Source organism: Dermacentor albipictus, chromosome 9, assembly GCF_038994185.2.
Source record: "Dermacentor albipictus isolate Rhodes 1998 colony chromosome 9, USDA_Dalb.pri_finalv2, whole genome shotgun sequence".
Taxonomy (NCBI): Eukaryota; Metazoa; Arthropoda; class Arachnida; order Ixodida; family Ixodidae; genus Dermacentor; species Dermacentor albipictus.
The window spans coordinates 104,410,901-104,433,725 of NC_091829.1; the positions used below are offsets into that span (position 1 = coordinate 104,410,901).

The following is a 22,825-nucleotide window of genomic DNA, read 5'->3' on the forward strand; positions in this document are numbered from 1 at the left end:
AAAGTCTGATAATAAAAGCGGTGACTCAACAAACGAGCAACCCATTGCTACGTTTCAAAAATGAAAATAAAAATATATTTAAAAGAGCACTCCTGGAAAAAGCAAACCCGAATGTTCAGTCTTGTGTTTCAGCCATCTGGGTGAGACTATCAAACTCAGTCCTAGGTGCCGCTAAAATGAAAACGTCGGGCTGCACGACATCGAATCACTGCTAGCATGAAGCGGAATGACAGGTGCCGGTGATTAAACTACTCAACCAAGAGTTCCAATAGCACCGCAATGAGACGCTCGTGTTGTTATACATAGCACGCGAATTTGCACGAATGTGTTTCAAATATCACCTGTGGGAACCGTGTTACGCCCAGTGTAGATAGTCGAGATGGACACTAAGCGGAAGCTGAGTTTCCGGACAACATACGCTGTAGCGGCTGCTACAGTAGCAGCCATTCTTTTATCACAGCTGCTGTCGTTGTCTAAAAAATCGAGTACAAATTTTCGTCGTTTCCATAAGATTCGATTGCTGAATCTTTAACTCCTGTGGGAACAAAATTCTTGCTTTCCGCAGCGGGATGACGGTATTTGCCTCGTGTGGATTTTCGTCTAGAACATGTCTGTCACCTCCCTTTTTCAGTGATCGACCTGCAGCTTTAATTACTCGCTAAAAACCAACTCGTTTTATTGAAAACGCACTAGCTTCGTGCCGCGGCCGCTTGGAACGCTAGTTCGTATGCGTCCAACAATAAATTAATTAGGAAAAGCGACTAAGGAATATGGAAGAAAGTAAATGGGCTGGGACAGTGTTGAGGTATTTGCACCGAAAAACATTGATTCACACTGGAGCAAAAGAACTGGAAAGCTTACGATCAAGTGTGCGGCTGGTACGCTGAGCAACACAGCAACAAACAACGTCAAGCGGCAAGTCAGAGAGGCTGAAATAATCTCATGGGAGGCGCCAATGGAAAAGAAGCCTGCCGTGAGTGACTACTGAAGAGGCAAAAAGAAAATCAGGAAAGAAACAATTTATAATGACTCAAAGGGAAACCTGCCATAATTATCCGACGAATATGTACGACGAATATGTTACCATGTTATCGCCTGCTGACGGGGAGGTGGCACTACTCAAGCTACCGTTGTGCAGCTTTTATCCTGTAATCCCCACCACATACGTGCGTCAGTGTACCTATGAGGCAAAATAAACTTCAATATCTATCATCTCTGCCGCCCTTCATCTGTAAACTAAACTAATATCATCAGTATGTTTGTTCTGTGAAGGAAAATTGTGAAGGAGAGCCGACACATCCGTCAGGCCTTTCAGTCCTTAGCCCCGACTCCTTCCTTTGTAACAAAAGGCAATGAAGCTTTTCTGCATTAACGTCTTAGTGGTATAGCCGCTAGCTAAGTATATCTGTTTTGTGCGAAAGATCAAAAAACGATAATTGGCGGTGCATCCACCCTTTGAAAAAGATTTACGATGCATTTAGTTTTTAATTGGCATTGTTATGGCGTTTACACAATTTCAGTGCACTAAAAATCCATCCCTCCAGCCAGTCAGCCAGCCAGCCAGCCAGCCAGCCAGCCAGCCAGCCAGCCAGCCGTCCGTCCGTCCGTCCGTCCGTCCGTCCGTCCGTCCGTCCGTCCGTCCGTCCGTCCGTCCGTCCGTCCATCCATCCATCCATCCATCCATTCATCCATCCATCCATCCTTCCGTCCGTCCGTCCGTCCATCTGTGCTGGTGTTTCCACGCTTTCTATGCCACTGGGTAGACCAGGAGTGGCACATACCTACAGGCACATGCCCAGCGCTCCAAGCTGGCCGCAAAGAACTTCATTGAACGTCGGTACATACCCAGTCCGGAATCTACAGGGACCCATCTTGGCGTGAAAGAGGTTCGTTGAAGAATGGCATGTGCACAAGACAGCGTACTCAGCGACGCAAGTTTGTGCGACGGTTGCTTTCGAACAACATAGCTGCCCAAAGCGCTGACTATTCAACAACGGACTACCCAATGTCTCAGGTAGCCAGGAAAGTCGGTCGGTCGGATAGATAGATAGATAGATAGATAGATAGATAGATAGATAGATAGATAGATAGATAGATAGATAGATAGATAGATAGATAGATAGATAGATAGATAGATAGATAGATAGATAGATAGATAGATAGATAGATAGATAGATAGATAGATAGATAGATAGATAGATACGAAAAGTACATAAGTACGTAAATTACTCTTAAGAACGTTAGCGCATTAAAAGTAGCAGAAACACGTACAGTGATATGCGGATACATGCAGACAGCGCCAATTGGATGGACTTCCAAAAGAACCGTAATAGCGTGTCAACCAGGATACCTTGTTGTCGTCCTTGAGCTTGGCTGTGGGGAAGACTTCTGCCACAGCTTTCTTGAGCTTGGGCGCGTCTGCCGCAGCCGTGTGCTTAAGCAGGAACTCGAGTCGGTAGCCCTGGCCGAACTTTTCTCGCAGGCGCTGCAGCGTGCCCAGACACGTCGCTTGGCCGTTGACCATGATGGTGATCCGGTCGCATGAAAACTCGCATTCGTCCATGCTGCAGATTGGTGAGAGTCGTGAGAAGCACTGTATTATACTAAACGTATGTGCTAGAATTCAGAGGAAGCTTCTGCTTGGGGCATACTCCAATGTTCTCTTTTCATATACACATGCGAGGCAAAATGATTTTATGGTTTTATGCGATTTTATGAAATGTATGGTGTTGGAGAGAGGAAGCTCATCTCTACTGACTGCTGCAAGTCAAATTTTATTTTAGAGCTTATATCTCTTTTTTAGAAAGAATTGCCAAGAATTAGTAAATAAACTACATGCGTGCGATTTGAAGTTTGTAAAGAGGGATAAAGTGCCTCAGAAAGACTGGCCAACTTTCGATAGGAGGACCTATCTTCTTAAATGGCGGCATCATTCACCTCAGCATGTTAGTTTTATAGGGTTAGTGCTGTGACGTCACGTGCGGGCGTTGTCGCTGGCGGCTGCTTTTAAACGGAGAGATTTCAGAGGTAACAAGCGCTGTCGTCCGACGTCTGTGTGCTTCGTTCTCAAGACGAGGGGACAAGGGTGGGAGAGTGGGAACGCGACGATAAAAGAAAAGCAAAAAAAAGAACAAGAAAGAGAAAGAACGTTTCAAGAAAGACGGAGGCCAGGGGGTGCGTTGCGGAGGCGAGAGGTAAGGAGGCATTCAGGGGTGTCGTTGGCGGCATGTTCTTGTGACATTAGAAGAGCCCGTCAGGCGGTCAGTTCGCGGGTAACACTAAAGAAAAAAAAAGAAAAAAAACATGAGTTGAAAGAGTGACTTGAGTAGCATAGGAGCAATACGTCGAGTAATTTTGAAGTAGTTAAGATGGTGACGAGGAGTCTGCGGTGCTATGTATGGAGTGACTGAAAGGCAGCGGCATGGTCTTGCAGAGGCCATTGCCCCAGTCGCTCAACGAAGGTGTCGTTACGGCGGCATCCAGAAATGGCGATACCCTGGGTTGAGGCGCAAAAAAGGCATAATGACTTCGGAATGTGTTGGTGAAGGTGTTTAAAAATATATGCAAAAAAGGGAAAAGAGAGCAGGGGAAGCCGAAACCGTTATTACAAAAAAAAAGGGTAAAGTGCGCAGAAGCAAGCGGGGGCAAGTGTAACACGTACACTTGCCCATGTACACTGGCGCGCAGCCTGATGTAGGGACAAACTGATAACTGCCTGTAAATTCTTATTCCAGCCCGATTAAAAAACATAAAAATCAAGTTAAGCTTAGTTTTATTTTAACGGCTATTCGCGTTTCCAGTTACTTGATTATCCATGCCCTTCAGCCGCCGAAGCGCTGTCGAGACTTTGGGAAGGCGCTGTTTAAGCTGCATCGTCATGAGCCTCAAGAACTGGAAACTCGTAGTGCCCTGATCCTCAGGCACAGATAATCCCAATCTTCTTGCTCACAAAGCCTTCCAGATACGCTGTCTTTGCGTGCAGTTCCTTTGACTTCATATTTACGAAGTCTTTTTAAAAAATTCATGGCCCCAACACGATGGTTTATCAAGTGCGATCCTATAGCGGAGAAAATGACTTCATGTGCATATTATTTCACATACGTTCTGCAACTACCACGATAGCAAAGGTGGAAAAGAGTAGGTAAACTTTATGCCTGCCGATAATCTGGCATGAAATAAATAATGAACGATATCTAGGAAATGCGCCAAAATGAAAGTCAAAAGTAGCCAGAAAGTACCAGAGAGCCAACCCCTTCTTTCTGCCACCAGGCAGTCTCCTAAAGCAGTTCTCTGGAGCAATGTAGCCACCAACGGCAACTTTCTCCAGGATATTCCGCGGTGCGCGTAAGTTGGTGCATACTCAACAGATGGAGATAGTAGTCAAGTATAGCCATGGAGGAAGCAAAAATTCACGCCGGAACCACTCTGAGAGTTGTCAAATTATGCGGAAGTATTGCGCCACTTCCACATCTCCACGTATACAGTTGTTATTATCAATGCCATCAAACTTGATTCGACCACTGTAAACACTTATAAACCCTTATCGGTGGTTGTCAACCTTACTGGATTGGACTAGACCCAACCCTTATCAGCTTTTATCGCTTGTTATCAACCTTAGCTCCTCAATCCGAGTTTTCTCCCTATTATCTGTCTTTATAAACCCCATCAGGCACGATCCTACCCTTACAAGCTCGTATAGGTCCTTATCAACATTATCGGACTTGATCCGATTTTTAAAACCCTTATCGGTACTACTTATTAACTTTATCCGAATCACTCCTACCATCCTAAACCGTTACAGAAATTTAGCGCCTTACACACCCATGTCAAAGCATTACTGAGCGTCATAAGACGTATATAATTCCCCTTCACTTCTTGTCTTCGTTATCAACTGATGTAGTGCTTATCTGCCTGTCTTGCGCGACGTGAAGTGCGTGAGCCCTCAGAAATTGGTAGAATTACGGTCTGTGCAGGAACGCCCCGACGCAAGGCCGTTCCCGCGACCACCAATACGCGTCAGGAATTTGGCGTGTTTGACATTGAATATTGGCAGCATCGCAATTTTCCTGCTGTCTACAATGCTCGAAGTCAGCTCTATATGTAATCCCAGAGTTGGCTTAAATTACACGCTCACCAAAGTTTTCAAGACAGCCTTCGCAGAAAGTGCGGTCTTTTTTTTGCATTCGTTTTAAAGCGATAGCTTTAAAGACCCCCTTACTCAGAAAATCCATGTTTGTTGACCATGCTTTGATGGTGGGCGAAAATGTTCCACCAATCGCAGCGGGATGCGCACGCCGTGTACGCCATCCGGTTCCTTGCAGCGCCACGAGGTCACACTGGTTTCCGCACATCCGAGGAGGCGACCGCATAGGCGCGCAGTGTGCGCGTGCGGGAGACCACTCAAGGTAGAGGAGGGGAAGGATGAGAATGGAAAGGAGATGGAGTATGATTTTGGCGTCTAGCGCGAAGTGAAACAGGGACACAGAAAGGAGCAGACAGGACGAGCGCTCGACAGACACTGGAGATGGACGAAGATGGAGTAGCTCGACAGACACTGTAATGTAAATGCTAACGATAATGGAGGATGTCCAAGGTGAGTTTCCGAAACGGATCAAAGAGCTAGAAAATTAGCTCAACAGGGAGTGAGACGCACCGAAGGCAGCAGAAGAAAGACTTCGAACAGTCGACGAAAAACTGAGCAGGGCCGACATCAGGAACAGAAATGGTAGGGGCGATGGAACGCCGTTTCCCGGCTTGACGGAACGGGAGTGTGAACTATGCACGTGGAATGCACCGAAAGTACGGTGGCAGCAGCGATAGAGAACCTCACCTACCTTGAAGCGGCCGCAAAAGAACAAGAGGAACGAACGGTGTCCGTGCCCTGTGTCAGACCTGATTCGCGCGAATAAGATGGCAAAGAGATGCAAGAGACCTCCGCAGTAGGAAGGAGTGAAAGTGTGATAACACTCGGTGACTCAAATATGACTAGGGCCTCAGAGGCAAGTGTGGAGACGGTGAAATGAGACAGTGAAGAATCGGTACGGATACTTCACTTTCCAGGGCGGACAATGGCTTTGTCATTGAGCGAGCAAAACAAAAGCTCGCAGAAATGCACACGGATGCAACCTTGTAATAGTAGCGGCTGGGCTAAATGAATAGGACTGGCCCAGTTCTTGGCGAAGGAAGTAGACGACTTGCGTTGTTGTCCCCTTAGGTGCAGATTGTGGTGTGTACGGAGCTACGTGACCATAACACACATAGAGCGACTGCAGTCACTAATGAGGCGATATGGAGAGTGAGCCAAAAGAAACATTTGGAGGTTGTGAAAGCCAACACGGAAATGAGAAGGTATGGTGATTTTCAATGAGACGGAATCCACTTCAATCACAGACCTGAGCAAGTAGTGGGCTGGCGACTTGCTGGTCGTTCAATTACTTTTCTTGTGGGTCCCACGGGCGTTCAGGAGGCCAGGACAAGAAGTAAGGAAGAAGGTTCCCTAGGGTAACCTCAGACTAGCATGACCGTAAATAATAGAAAGAAGAAGAAAAGAAGAAAGAAGAAAGCTCACCGTGCTATAGGACACGTAAGCATGCAAGGCGGGAGAAGAAAGATAATGTGATTACAGATTCAGGAGCAGTTATATAGAAAACAAATAGTTGTGCATGCGGTAGCCAAAGTGCACATGAGAGACTACGAAAGGCCATTATTCATTGAGAATTATATCTCTAGATGGTTCGAAAGAAATGAACTGGACAGAATGAATGGGGTGTCCGAGTGTTCATACATTTGAGAGCCAAAGGGGAAAAATAAATTCAAACTGTCTAGAGCATATTAGGTTGTAAACAGAAATATTGGCACGAAAGCTTCGCTGGGCGTAACGTATTTATGGACGCGAGAAATCGCAAAGAAAAGAACCAAGGGTTAGCTGGAACGCCTAAATGCCAAATGAGGAAGCAACACAGCGAGTGACCACAAACATATCATCTTGCAATTGGGGATAAGCAGCTGGTGAAGAGAGGAAGGAGCGAAGTGGAAATTTTGACGCTAAACAAGTAACAAATATAGTAACATGAGTCGAGAAAGAACGTGGGCAATGGCCAGCCAGAGTTGAAAAATAGTGAAATACTAAGTGTAATGACGACAGAAATACGGAAGGAGAAGCAACAGGCTTGTTGGAAAGGAAAAATGAAAGCGAGAAGCTTGTAGAACCGGGAGATGCGAGAAGCGATTGAAGAATGACAGAATGAATCATGAGAGCAAAGTCAGGCAAAAAGCGATGTTGCCGCCGGATGACGTAGACACAAATGGGAAATATATCGTGAGAGAAAAGATTCATGGTTCAAATACTGGTTCAAGCAAAGATACAATGCTAAAGTGAACAGTGGTTGTGAGAAAGGGGTGAGAACAAGGCCACCCCTATAAATATATCTTAACCCCATAAACTTACTAGGCACAAATTCTGGAACGCTACAACAACCTAGACATCCTAGACATCCTAGGCGAAGGCGGAAACCAATTTCAAGGGTTGCTAAATTAAGTTACACCCTAAACACAGCAGCCCATTTATTCCAAAGTAATGACAAGGGGGCTTTAAGAAAGCAGAGAATAAACGAGACACTAAGGGAAAAGGAGCACATGTTGAAGAATTTAAACTGGACGAAAGCCAAATAGAAGAGGCAAGGCTCCGCAAAACTGAATGACGACATGGTACGAACATGCAAAGAATGCCTGTTAATACTACTTGAAAAAAGTGTAAAAAAGGTGAGTGATTAAGTTGCAGCGGCTGTCCCAGGTGATGGCGTTTGCTAAGAAAGACTGTAGGAGCACGCTAGCCGCGTCCCTGCTCTGCTGCAGCATCTGCTGCCTTGCTGACCGTGGCGCCCGCCGACGTCCTCAGCGACGTTATACCTGCTGCCTTGAATCCCTGCGACCCGGCTACGGTGAGCGATCATGACTCTCGGTCCCGCATCGCTCCAGGAAGGTGGCTTCCCCATGCTCACATCGCGTTCGCTCCTGTGTCAGCCGCGAGGTAGAACACGAGAAACCAGCCTTTCTTTTTGCTGCCGCATTCCCAGTGGCGACCAGCAAGGAGCCCTCTATGGCTCCTTGTTGAGAGCGGCGAAACCGATGATAGTGGCGATGGCGTGAGCCTGCTCCAGGCTCCACGAGAATGACATGTTCTTCTTTAGAGGACCTGTCTATGGAGAGCAACGTCTGTGAAGGTTTTCACGAAAAAGCGAAAGTAAGAACACAGGCCAACGAAGCAGCGCACGTAAGAGGCAGAACGTGGCACACGTAAACTGCCTACAGCGCAAATTTTTTCCGGATCTGGTCGGACACGAGTTGCGTCAACGAGGTGTCCTAACAGGGTGATCTGACGGCGCCCGAATCGACGCTTCGTGAAGTTCAGTTGAAAGCCGGCTTTTCGGAAGACTGCAGGAATTGCAGCGAGTCGGGTAAGGCGGCTGCCAAACATGGGAGAAGAAACAACAACGTCGTCAATGTAACAAAGACAGGTGGTCCATTTGTAGCCCCACAGAAGAGAGTCCAACACACCTTCAAATGTTGCAAGAGCATTCCAAAGGACAAAGGGCATGATTTTGAACTAATATAAGCCATCCGGCGTCATGAAGGCCGTCGTTTCGCAGTCCATTTCATCATTTGAAATGTGCCAGTAGCCGGGTCGAAGACCGATGGACGAGAAGTATTTAGCTCCGCGCAAGCAGTCCAAGGTGTCATCGATGCGTGGTAGTGGGTAGACGTCTTTTCGCGTGATCGTGTTTAAGCTCGCGTGATCACGATCGCGTGATCGTGTTCTGCAATTTACATGCTCATATTTACCGATATACACCGCAGTATACCTTTCTACGGGACGTTTATAAGGCAACACCGCATTCACTAGAGGCGCTTTTGTACCGCTTTGAAGCATCGAATTCATGGCTGAATGGTAGCGTCTCCTCTCACACTCCGGAGACCCTGGTTCAATTCCCACCGAGGCCATCTTTCAAGTCGTTTATATTTATGAATTGGCTTCCTCTATTTTTGCTGACGGCCAACGCCGCCGACGCCAACGACACCTGCTTTTCTGCGATACGAGCTCCTTAAAGCTATCGCGTTAAAAGCGGGTGTGTGCGGGCCCTGGTCATCTACTTTGATGAGCCCACAGTGCGGCTTGAGGCTTGCGCTGTTCTGCACTCCTACCCTACCCAAGCGTGACGGATACCCATTGTCAATTGCGGGTCATCGGATTCAGGATCCGAATCTTTCATCAAGCAATAAATAACCATTGGGTCACTGGATATGGTGCCACCCCACCTCGCAACGTGAGCTATCTGAGAATCAGATGAAATAGGAAGGCTTACATCAAGCTGTCTTATGCCTCAGCGTCTGCGGCGCAAACCAAGGATGCCTCTACTCCGGCATGTAGACCTACTGCCTGTGCTCAGCATCGAACAGCAGTCTAGACCGTGCCTTCCATTCTGGCAGCGACGACTACCCATGCTGCCTTGAACAATTCGCCTGCAGATGCGGCAGTTCTATGCCATCCCTTCAGGGAGAGATTCATAGTTTGAAGCTGCTCCTGCATTATGCGACTGCCCTCCTACCGGAGGGCAACGTCCTACGCGTCTACTGCTTTGCGACTGGTGGCCCAGCCAAACAGAGTGGTCACCATGGCTAGCCACCGGGGAAACTGCCGCCGCCAGCCGAAGGCGATGCAGCGCACTCGTTGTGGCGGCAGCAAGCTGGCCACTTGGAGCCTTTCCTGCGGGGCCATTACGATCTACTTTCGCTGCAGGAAGTTAGTGTGCTGGCTGAGGCGGTTCGACTCCCCGGCTATCTCGGTTACTCCAGTGTCAAGATGTGCTCCTTCGTCTCCTGCTCTGTAACCATCTGCCTGGACGCCGGCCATCCACAAGCTTCCCCACGCTCAGCGCATCTACGTGCGCTGCTCTATTCGTCATGCCGAGATCCATGTTGCATGTCTGATAGCGGACCAATGGTGTGCTCTGCGATGACTGTGCGGCTTGGACCTACGGACACTACATCGGCAAGCATTCATATGCAACCCTGGAGCCATTGGCACGCTCGCTGCCTGTTGCGACTGTCTGTCTATCTGGGACAAGGACACGTGCTGACGACTGAGATGCACATCATGCAGCCTGCGGTAACCGCAGCTACAACACCCGTGGCAACACTGTGGTGGATGCTACACTTCAGGCCAACTTTGTCAACATAAACACCCAACAAGATACTTTCGCAGGGATACCCGCAGCTTCAGCTTAACAACTAACGTCCACCTAGGCATTACAGCAGAATGCTGCTGGTACATTTTGACCATGGCTCCTGACGTCTGGGGGTCCGATCACCTTCCAATCCTGCTTACGCCCTTTTCTGCTCAATCCTAAATGTCAAAGTCCTGTAGGTTGATCAATGGGGATACCTTCCCGCAGGTCTTCGCCAACAATTCGAGGGGAGATTTTCTGCTGGCTGTTTGAGACAGTACAGCAGCGGCCACTATCTGGGCGACTATACAGCCATCACATCCTCTACCGGACCTGCCACGGCTTAATCTGTGGGCCGCACCACGCCAAGCAGAACACCGCGCCCTCCACACCAACCGCCCTGAGCGCTGGACTGCCTTCAGGCAGATAGACGCCACCATTCAACATCAGCCCTTCCTGAGGTGTCGGCAGAGTTGGCAGAGTGTCTGCTCAACCGTCTCAGGTGATCCTCACAATTCCAAGTAGTGACAACTTCTACGCTCGCTCCTGCATGCTCCCACAATACACCGACCTATTCTATTCGTCGCGATCACCTTGAGGACTGGCTACACGGACCTGGCAGAGCGACTATCGGACCTCTTCACATACCTGTCTTGGCGACACTTGTTCCACCGATGGACCGGGGCAGTCTCCAAACGAGAGCTTCCTGCTTCCTGCTGTGCCACCACCATTCCTGGACAAAGGAGCAGATTGCAGTCCTGTCTGCCAAGGCGCCCGCCTCCCAAAGGTCCGTCTCCCTCACCTCAGCAGCCCGCAAGGTATTGGAGTCTGTAGCATTGGTGCGGCTCGAGTGGATTTCCCGAGCTCTAGACTTCCCCCGGGAACAGCAGACTGCGTTCAGCCGTCACAGTGCACTGCTGACTCTATCGCGGACGTCGTATAATCCTTGCAGGATGTCAGAGGTTCTGGCGAAGTGACACCATGGTGCTTCTTGATGTGGAAAGCAATTTTCATGACTTGCCCTACACGGTCATTGGGAGCTCTCTACATGTCTTGGTGTTACGGGAGGTCTCCATCTTTTCACCACGGCCTTTCTCACAAGGATGGCAAAGGCTGTGAGCTCCCAACGGGCAGCTGTTTCCGGAGTGCCGCGGAGATCTGTCCTAAGCACCTTCCTTTTCAGCTTGCCCTTGCGATCTCGCCCTTCCGCCATCCCAGCGGACTGCAGGAATCGCGCTTCTTCTCCGTGTATGTCGATTATGCAGCTCTGGACGCAGGGTACCACAAGAGGCCCTCCAGCCGTTCGATTCGGTTCTGCCGGCAGCGAATCCTGGAGGAAGTTGTTTCTGTTTTCTACTTCTATATAGTGGGCGTCTCCGTATTGTTAACGAAGACGAAGGCACTTCTCGTCTAGCCCAGCGTGGTCATACGTGGCCGAGCAATAGAGCAGTCTGGCTGGTCCGTGGTGGCAGTCACATATGATGGAAACGGGCTGTCACCTGCTTGGGCCTGCAGTTCGACCACCTACTCTGATTGAGTGCCAGTGGCTCAGGCGTTCTTCACCAAATGCTAGAAGTGCAAAAAGCGGTTCGCCATCTGCTGTTCCGCTGCACAGCATGCGCGCATCACTAAGGTATCCATCTGTACGCCGCAATGGCTATGTCCAGGCTTGTTTATGCGCTCCGCTCGTGGTCCCACCACGTGCTCTCCTTCACCGCCTGAGGCTCCAGCACCGGAGAGCCTTCCGGATGATTCTTTGGTCGCCAAGGACCTCGCGCATCACTGCTATGCTGCCATCCTGCCATCCTAGCCGAGGCAAACACTTAGTAGCTCTTCCTGCTGCTGCTACAGCGTAGCCTCCGTTACATTCACAGGCTACATCGTGCCCCCATTGGCATGGTTTTGCTCTCAAAGTTGCAATGCCGACGCCTCTCGCGCATGGGCACGTGTTGCGAGTTGTACGAGGACGTTGTCGGTCGTCCTCCTCCGCTAGCTTTCCGGCGACCTCCTCGGCACCATCAGCCACTGTAGGTTTGTACTATTCTGGAGGTCCTCTCGAAAAGGTTGTTCCCATCCCGTGCCTTGTACAAGGTTTCGACTTTTTGATGAAGGAGCTGGTCGACGAACATCTACACAGCCGGCTCCGTCCTTGCAGACTCCGGTCCATGCAGCCTCCTGCGTGATACCTTCCCTTCGACGCTCTGGAGTGTGCCGGCTGCCTTTCGCGGCAAGCTCCACTGCTGCAGAGGCTGCAGGTTTCCTACTGGCTGCAAACCTGAGAGTACAGGACCCCCAGATTCTCCGGTTTTTATCTTCGACTCGCAAACGGCGCTCCTGGCTCTTTATCGACCGAACACCGTCGACTTTGGCGTTGCCTTCCTGGCGGAAAAGTTTCGCACCCTTATTTTCAGTGGCTTGAAAGTGTCACTAGAGTGGGTGCCCTGTTACGTCGGCGTCCAAGACAACGAAGAGGCTGGCACGCTGAAAAAGGCACCACACCATGCCACTGAGCAAGGTACAGGTTGCAGCGGCACCTTATGGTGCTCCACACTGATTGGCGTGCCGCCAGCAGTCGCTCTACCGGTCCACTTGCTGTTCGTGGCTTTGCAAGGCAGGAGCGGTTTCTCCTGCTGCGCCTACAGATCGGCCCCTCCTGAACGGCATCCTGGAGGTAAAGCAAACGCCTGACTCCATCCCCGGCCTGCTCCAGGCGCGGCGAGGGCGAAACCACGGACTACCTACTTCGTTTCTGTCCCACATTGCCTAAACATAGGGCGTACACACTACGCCTCCGTACGGTCTCCGCATCGCAGTGGCTGTTTTCCGGCCAGCATCACGGCTCCGCCTTCAGGCACCTTGTCACGTTTTTGGAGGACACGGGGCTGGCGTGCAAATTGGGAATCCGCCACCTGGCTTACGCCGACAGCCAAGGGCTGTGCAATCGCCTCGACCTTCCCTTTTCTTTCTTCTTTAAGCCCCCTCCCCTTCCCCAAGGAGCTGAGTCACGCTCTCTAATGGCACTGAGCATGTGCTGGTGGGCTAGTTGGTTATACATAATTACAAAGAAGGCGCCAAATGAAACAACTACCTGCCACCTACGTGGTTGTCTCGTGTCTCTATCCTTCATTTGTTGTTTTATTTGGCGCCTTCTTTGTACACTCTCTAAAGGGCTGCCGAAAACAGCGCCCCTTCCTCTTCACAACCACATTCTCAATCTAATACGTGTGTCACCGCGATGGAAAAAGCGCCGAAAGACGAAGGCGCTTTTCCACGACCGTGTTTCTGCCATTTCCGTATGTGTTTCGACGCCGCGGTGCTCGCTCTGCATGCTCGTGGCGTCCATATTAAAACATTCTTTGCGCAATGCACAAAATGGGAATAGCACCTATATGCTTGCACGTAACCGGTGTTCACGAAGTCAAATATCAATATAGGGTTTTTGTACTCCAGATACAACAAAATTGTATTGTTCAGATATATTGCCCCAGTGCAAGTGCGGGGGTTTAGCCCAGTGGTCATTGTATCCGGCTTCTGGGCATCGCGTCGTGAATTTGAAACTTACCACTTCCAACGTCGGTCCTTTGGAATTTACTTTGTTTTACACATTGCTTTTGCCATATCGACTCATGTTACGTGAGGCACGGGCGGACAGGTTGTCTCGTTGGGTACGCAAAGAAATGCTTACGAATTCAAAATCGGAGCAGAGACCCTACCCTCTCTGCGAAGTAGGAGTGTGTGAAGGAAGTCACGTGGTAGTTTTCACTGTAGCAACCACGCTTTTAGGGCACAATGGCGGTTTTATTATTGTGCTGTATGCCCATGCGTGCGCTTCCCCGTAGGTCTTGTACCGTAGTAAAGGTGGTGTCTCTGCAGGATTAAGTTTGTGTCCGTGTTTTCTTCTTCTGTGTTGTCACCGGATGAGACTAGAAAATGTAAAATGATTGAAAACAGCGTGCATACAACGCCGTACACCACGCACTACGCCACGGACGAAGGATGATTTGGGAATATATTTGGAGTCTTCGGGGGATGCATGCTAAAGTACCGTCACTGACTGATGCTGGTGTACTTCAGAATACTAAAGACAAACGCCTTGCAAATCAGTTACGACTGGATAGTGTTCCTGCTTTCGACAGCTGTCGATGCATTTGTGGCACGTAAGACAGCCTTGTGCATAGGCGGTAAAGAAGCGACTGCTGTGAGTAATTAGGGGACGGAGCTTCCTTCGCTGGATATCTGTGTTTTCGTGGGACGCAGGGAAGTGATGGTTAGCGGATGCCGTGCAAGAGTAAACAAGGTTGATAGCGGAAAGATGATGGTCGCACGAAGGCCCGGTCAACGCGCTAGGCGCACGTTTACGCGCTTACTGTTCGGTAACGTGCGGAGCTTACCCCAGAACTCTGTTTCCATTGAAGCTTCACTTACCGTGAAAACAATACACCTCAGGCTGCTATCACTGGTTGTAAAAGCATGACGACGTTCTCTTCTGCGGGCCTCTTCGGCAGCACGCTGCCGCTCGTCACATCTCCGTGGTGCGGGCCGCCAAAAACACATTCAATAGAGCGAAACATTTCCTATAACGTCACTACTAGCCTGCGTGTTTTTTCTCATAAAAGGCAAGAGGGCTAGTCATACCTCCCGATGCCCGTAAAGTCTGCTGCCGCACATACCGTGTGCATTCTCGCACCGAAATGATAGTGCACATATTTATCTTCAGAGAAGCTGGCAAAAGTAGTGGTGGCGAAGGGGGGAAGGCCTTACAGTCAAACATGCGGAGTTGTCTATGAACACCATTGAACCCTAGAGCCCGGTACCACAACGGCATGACTTATGCAATCGTATCATGATTGCATCTGTTGGTCTGATCACTATGGCGCGCGCACATGCGCGCAGCGTGGTGTGATTGTGCGCCGAAAGCGAGAAATATAAACAAGAAAGCAGAATCTGCAGCGACAACAAGGCGGAGTAGCGCCAGCTTCCGGCGTCACTGAATTTCAGAAACAATGACATGAGAATCTGTGCGCATTTCTTCCTTGCTCTATGGTAATGCCAGAAGTTCGCTTTACTTCGACATTTTGTCGGAGCAGTTTCTTCCTTCTTATTTACATTTTTCATCTTCGCCGTGGATCTGCTTCAGGCTACGCAGAAATGCGCGCCACGTGGCGATTCCATCAACGAATCCAATCACGATGTACCATCGTCATGTCGGCAGAGCATTGTGCTCTAGCGTTGGAAGATGTTGACAGCGAACTTCGCAAATTAAACCGTGAGGCCGGTCCCTGCTACTTTTGGCGCCTTTTGTGAAAATAAATCTACGCATTGTCACTGTGCTACGAGAATACGCAGACGATGACCGGCAGCACACTTTACGCACGTACATCATAATCCATCGACCTATGACTAGCCCATCAGTAGTTTAGGTTAACAACCACGTGTGTGAGTCGTGCCTTGAGGCATTATTTCGCATTATTGAACAAGTTCCAGGTGGTCGCACAACGCTGCGATATAAAGAGTTACAGCGCTCGCCGATGAGAGAACGCGGTTAGATGCATGACTGCGCCTTGAGGCGCATTCTTCTCACAGTAAGTGAAGCTTCACGAAACAAAAAAGGCGCAGTTTGGCCCGAAAGGCGAAGCATCGATTGCGATAGCAAATTAGTAGACAGCTCTACGAAATCAGGATACTAGTCTATAAACTCGTTCTCCTAAAATCTTGCAAACTATCTCACTAACTGAATTAGCAAGCATGGTGTCAGCACGCACAAGCAAACATGAACACACTCCATTTGATGAGTGCGGACACTGCTTGTTAAGGCGCTGTTCCGAGAAAGCACGGCAGCAGCAGAGAGCGAAGTCACTTACGTGTGGTCTATCGCTTCAACGCAAGTGCGGCGAGACAACAGCGTGCACAAAGGTGCGAGCCGTCTGCAGATCACCTCCAAGACACGACAGACGCAACCGCGCGAGAAGAACAACTTTTTTGAATCACAAATCTGAGCGGTGCCGTTCAAAGTACGCACTTGTTCGCAGAGCGAAAGCCGCGCTGTCTTCCCGTTTTCCTCCATATATCGTGCTGGAGGAAGCCGCGATCTTCAGTTCTCCTTGCGCCCGGACGCGAAATGCGCAGTTACTGCCGGACCACCACGCCGCCCCCCCCCCTCCCTTCCATCTCCCCACAGCCATTGACGCGACAGAAGACGGTGCGTTTCATCATCGTCAGCCTGGTTACGCCCATTGCAGGGCAAAGACCTCTCCCATACTTCTCCAACTACACCGGTCATGTACTAATCGTGGCCATGTTGTCCCTGCAAACTTAAACTCTTCCGCCCTCCTAACTTTCTGCCGCCCACTGCTACGCTTCCCTTCCCTTGGAATCCAGTCCATAACCCTTAATGACCATCGTTTATCTGCCCTCCTCATTACATGTCCTGCCCAAGCCCATCTCGTTTTCTTGATTTCGACTAAGATGTCAGTAACTCGCGTTTGTTCCCCCGCCCAATCTGCTCTTTTCTTATCCCTTAATATTACACCCATCATTCTTCTTTACATAGCTCGTTGCGTCGTCCTCAATTTAAGTAGAACCCTTTTCGTAAGCCTCCTGGTTTCTGCTCCGTAGCTGACTACTGGTAAAATACACCTGTTATACACTTTTATCTGGAGGAATAATGGCAACCTGCTGTTCGTGATCTCAGAATGCCTGCCAAACGCACCGCAGCCCATTCTTATTCTTCTTATTATTTCAGTCCCTTGATCCGGATCCGCGGTCACTACCTGCCCTAAGTAGATGTATTCCCTTATCACTTCCAGTGCCTCGCTACCTATATTAAATTTCTGTTCTCTTCCTAGACTGTTAAACATTACTTTAGTTTTCTGCAGATTAATTTTTAGCCCCACTCTTCTGCTTTGCCTCTCCAGGTCAGTGAGCATGCATTGGAATTCGTCCCCTGAGTTACTAAGCAAGTCAATATCATGAGCGAATCGAAAGTTACTAAGGTATTCTTGGTTAGCTTTTATCCCCAATTCTTCCCAATGCAGGGCTCTGAATACCTCCTGTAAACACGCTGTGAATAACATCTTTACAGGAGGTACTCAGAGCAAACAGTGCGTTTGCGCTCCGCTTTCTTCCTTTGCGCGCACCAGATTCAGCCGAGATCACCGGCTTCCCTCGCCTGGTTTGACTCCCACATACAGCATACGGTGCGCGGCGATAGTGTCATCGCCCTTGGACTTAATGTGGAGAATCAGGGCAAAGACGACGGCAAAAAATGCGCCTGGAGCGCCCGATAAAATCTGTTGTAGCTCACGCGCAGTGGCCAACAGTATATAAACGTATATGCGTGCTTCTAGCCCGTTGACAGGGCTCGCTACGCGCGATCGACCATGGGCCGTTTTATCTGCGCGCAGACGTAGTTTTCTGTCGAGTCTTAATCACCCTTACAGCACGTCCGCCTACGTTCTGTTCACTGCCACTCTATGGCGCATTGATGTATGCGGTAAGCAGGGTTAGCGCCTTTAGTGCTTACAGCATCTGCTTCTCGATCATCCTTGCGTGCCACGAGTGCATCGCCAGCTGTCAAAAGCGGGATCGCTGCACAACTGTCACTGACCTGCAAGTCATTTATCCTACGTTCTGAAGCACAGTGGTTTCAGTCCGTGATGGCACGTAAGCACTGTATCCACCGAATACAGCAAGAATACTCCCAGATCGTCCGTCGACAGTAGTGCGGTACGTGGTGTACAGCGTTGTTTGCGCGCTCGTTTCACGCTTTTTGCTTCTTGTCACCTGGCCAGAAGAACAGCCGGCAAAGCACGGTCTAGCTAACAGGCTGTACAAGACATGGGGACTGACCCAAATTTAGACATACGGTGACTTTACCATGGTACGAGATCTACGGAGAAGCACACACATGAGTCTAAGCCATTGTAACAAACCACCATTGTGCCCCGCAAGATGGCCGATACAAGAAAAAATACCACGTGACCATCTCCACACTACTCTTCTGTTGCGGAGACTTGGTAGGGCCTGTCCTTAGTTCCGTCCTCCGTGAGTATCGCACACCCTTGGTTGTTGAGCTCTGACGACGCGGCGGGAAAGCAACGTGAACGACCCCGCATTTCGGCAGCAGGAACATTCCGGTCATTCAATACGCCGAATGCTCCAGTGTGAAGGTGGCAAGAAAGCGAGTGCACTCAGAGTTCCAGGCAGCAAAATAGGCACGTTAATTATTTTTTTAGTAATAAGAAAAGGCGGGGGGCAGCAGTGCAAGGATGTCGCGACTGATAACTCTTAGTTATAATAACAAGTTGTTGCACAGCAGAATGGTGAGTGCTAGGTATTGCATACATTCCAATATTGTGACTATGTTTTGGCCGTACTAGTTACTGTCAATTGAAGCTAATTTTCTTCGTTAGTTGATGCACACTGGGTGCGTGCACAAATAAAAGTGAAGTCAGTTTTCAAGTCCCTCTGTCGGTGTCATTCAAACCCATTCTAATCGTTCACATTCTAAATGGATGCGACTGCCGTCGTTAAAAGCCTAGTTATGTTCCCCTTAGGACACAAAGTCTTCATATGTTTCAAAGCACACTTGCACGTAAGGTGAAATAAGCTGCAACATCAAACAAGCTAAATAACTGTTCGCGTAGCAGCCAAAGTGGTGAACCCTAGATGAATTGAAGCATTTGCCCCAAGCAGCTTATAATCACGATACCGTTGCCACTTCAAGCATTGAAGTCATACGTCTTTCTGTGTTATTTTGTTGACAAAAGCTAACCAGCAAACTGAACCCTCCCAGCAAACTGATGGCAACCGGTGTGACAGGCCGACATTTTCTGAACATGTAGACATCTATGAATGTCTCCCTACCAGTTTACAGATACCATGATTTATATACATTGAGCAGCACGCTCGAAAAACAGAGTGCAGTTTGCAAACGTCAGGATGATGCGACAATGAACACTTGTGAAAGTTCAGGAAGAGTCATATTAACCTTCCACATTAAAGTAAACAAATTATGAAATGTAAATTTTTGACACTCACACTTATGAAAAACAGGCTTGTGTTTTTCCTCTGAATGTCGCATATCTCGTGCTAGGCATTATGATGGTTGCAGAAATCACTCGATCAGAAGAGGTTCGAAAAACAGTTTCCTCTGTGCTCACACCTCAGCTACGTTCTGCACTGACTTCATTTGGCTGTTACTTAACAAATCGAGTACTCGGCTGCCCCTCGCTAGAATAGTAATTTTCCCATTGGCTTCGTTGGGTGACAACTTTGTCTGCACTTCGGCAGCACTCACTTGTGTGACGTAAGTACGAAGGTCGTCTGCGCGCATTTCTTGATCTCCGCGATGGCTCGGAAGATCTTGTTTCTGGACACGACGTCCACCCCCGCGTACGGCTCGTCCAGAAACACGAATGGCTGCAGTCCCAGCAGAGCGGCTCCGATGGACAACTTTCGGCGGTTGCCTCCGCTGGGGAATGGAGAAAAACATTTACTTATATTATGGGGTTTTACGTGCCAGAACCACTTTCTGACTATGAGCCACGCCGTAGTGGAGGACTTCGGAAATTTCGACCACCTGGGGTTCTTTAACGTGCACCTAAAGCTAAGCACACGGGTGTTTTCGCATTTCACCTCTATCGAAATTGCAGCCGCTGTGGCAGGGGTTCGATCCCGCGACCACGTGCATTAGCAGCCCAACACCATAGCCACTAAGCAACGACAACGGGTTGGGAATGGAGAGCAATCGCATTGTTACATTGGGAATATTGCCGATTGCAAGACGGCCATTAAGTAGAGCGGCAGCACCCACTATGCATTACTGAAAAAGTGTAGAGGCGGAGGTGATGGTGGGGGCCCTTTCAAGGGGCACCGGGTTCACTCGCGTATGTACAGAGGGGGTGATGTGCTCACCTACCTCAGAAGCAGTGTGCGTGTTCCTAGCTAAGCTAGGTATCAATAAAAATTTTATTGGTTATTCTGAGCTAATGAGAGAATTGCCCTACTTCTGCTTAACAATTTCAAATTAGTCAATAAGGATGCCTCGGCATTGGACAGATTACAGATATTTTTTTGTCAACTTCAGCAACGGAAATAATTATTCAGATTATGTCACTGTGTTTGCATCCACTTGGAACGATTTACAATGCTGCCGTATTGTACTTTGCTCATTAAGCACAAAGTCATGTGCTCTTTCTGCCTCTATGCTACCGCCGTTCTTGAGGTGCACCATGTAGGCTAACCTTGTGACTAACTGCTGGGTCCGCGCCCCAAATAACAGGTTAACCACTGCGCCGTGTTTATGCCTCTTCAACTGCCTCCTTGTAACTTACATGGGTTATGATTGTAGCTAGTTGGTTTTTCATTTTAGATTTAGTAAAGCAATGAAGGGGGCCAGTTAGTGAACGTTAATGGTTATTTTGCGCTCAGTTTTACACAGATTATATTAAGGAAGAACAGGACGTTGATGGACCAACCAAGCACGAACCAACCTACCAACCAAGTTGTAGGTTGGTAGTTTGCGCTACGTCCGTCATCGTCCTGTTCTTCCTTAATATCTTCTGTGTAAAACTGAGCGCAATATATCCATGTTCATTTCAGATTGTGTGGTACAGCGCGAATTAGGGACAAGGGACGCAAGAAAGCGCATGTCCTCGCTTTTCTTGTGTCCCTTGGCCCTGATTAACGCTGTACGACGCAATATAAAATGTGCCCTGGTATCGCAATGCCGCCGCTATTTGCCAGTGTTCTGGCAGAACCGCCATGAGTTTCCAAACTTTTTGTGATGTTTCTAATTTACAGGCTCCCCAATCGGCCTAAAGCTCATTTGAACGCGGCACCGCATCCGTCAAATATTTTAAACAAGCTTTTATGGCTAATAACAAACAGGGTGCAGAAAGTGAAGACGAACGGAGGCATACACACAAACACAAGCGCTGTGTGCGCCTTCCTTGTCTTCGTTTTCACGTGACAGCGTTAAGGAGCTCGTGTCGCAGAAAAGCCGGTGTCGTCGGTGTTGGTGTCGGTGGCGTTGGCCGTGAGCGAAATATCGCGGAAAGCAATTCATAAAAAAAACAACTTGCAAGATGGGCTGGGTGGGAATAGAACCAGGGTCTTCTGAGTGTGAGACGGGGACGCTACCACCCAGCCATGAGTTCGTTGGTTCAAAGCGGGACAAAAGCGCCTCTAGTGAATGCGGTGTTGCCTTAAAAACGAGCCGTAGAAAGTTGTACTGCGACGTATATCGGTATGAGCGTGTAAATTACAGAAGTCGCAGTTAAACGCGTAGTGAAGTACGTTTCCGAGCCATTTCTTCAGCGCTAGCCGCACACGCAGAGGCTTCTTGCGGCAAACACAGAAGACCCCCTCCTCGTAATGTACGGCGCTGCCCCGAAAGGTTGCGCGCCACTCACCCGTTTCTCGCCTTCGTCTCGTTTCAGCGTATTGGGGTCGTGCGGAGACCGGTGCGAGGCGCGTCGCGGCCCGACTGTCCGTGCCGATGACGACGTTTGGCTCGCGTAGATCGTTCCTCCCTCCGATTCACCAAGTTGCTTGGTTCGTTCCGTTTGCTCAGGCACACGTTTCGTTGCCGCGCCGAACGCTGCGTTGCGCGGCGCTCACCGCGCGATTGCTGGGTGCAAAGTCCGATTCGGGGCGCCTCGTAAGTGATCGCTGCGCCGTAGCGCATTGTCTTACACCCTTTTCCTGGTCGATGGGAACGCTGTTGCGTTCCACTCTTGAAGGCGAGGCTTAAGCTTCCTATTATTTCAGTGCACTGTTTGTTATTAGTCGCGAAACGGCCCAAGCTTGCCTGGTTTTCTAATCCGCTCACTTAAGCTTCATTTTTACACGCAAGCATAACTGGCCAGCTCTTCAAATCGACGGTGTTTTTTTGAAACAAAGGAAACGAACGGCGAAAGCACCAGGAAGTCAAGAAAATCACGCGCCTGGGTAGTACAAAGGAGCGCGCTAAGCTCGTGGTGAAGTACCGCCACCAAGAGAAACGCTCAGGTAACGTTCAGCGAAGTACAGATGGAGAAACGAGGCCAAGTGGAAGGTAGGGGATGCGCGCTGGGTAGACCTCCTCTGGCAGTTATAGTTGTTTTCTTTGCGTTGCATACGTGGTGGGTTTGTCTCGTGGTAACGTCGTCCTCGCGTTCCGTACACTGTGTGTTCGAGTGAAAGCGTGCGATGGTGAGGCAAAGGTGGCGGCTATATCTCGCGCGCGCGCTGGGAGGAATCGCGGCGTATTCCGTCGCGAGCATTGCGCTGTGACACCGGGTTGAAGGAACCGAGGGCGTTGTACTTCGGCCATGCGCGGTCACGGGCGCTTTATGTCTAAAACGATCTCCTTTGGAAGCCCACGTCTACGGCCCGTAGCTTTGCGTGTGCTGTGTTCTCACCGATGTGTTTGCGTTGAAGCGATAGAAGCACTAAGGTCACTTCGCTCGCTGCTGCTGCCGCGATTCCACAACACCACCGTTTTGACAGCCGGTGTCCGCGGTGAATGTTTACAACGGGGGCGTTCTACTGCGGCGGCTGCTGCGTCTGTCGCGGCTGCGCCAGCCCTGTATTGAACAAAATTTGTGATGCTGACCGTA

The 22,825-nt window shown here is 49.4% G+C and overlaps 1 protein-coding gene across 2 annotated transcripts in view; it reads right to left on the reverse strand.

Moving 5' to 3' along the window:
- The window catches only part of LOC135907198 (phospholipid-transporting ATPase ABCA3-like), a 354,979-nt gene that overhangs the window by 19,871 nt on the left and 312,283 nt on the right, over nucleotides 1-22,825 (reverse strand). For both annotated transcript variants that reach the window (XM_065438886.2, XM_065438887.2), the window contains 2 exons: nucleotides 19,522-19,695; nucleotides 2,351-2,564 (listed from right to left, as the gene is read on the reverse strand). In XM_065438886.2, the coding sequence (XP_065294958.1) occupies nucleotides 2,351-2,564; nucleotides 19,522-19,695 (388 nt within the window). The remainder of the gene's footprint in view (nucleotides 1-2,350; nucleotides 2,565-19,521; nucleotides 19,696-22,825) is intronic.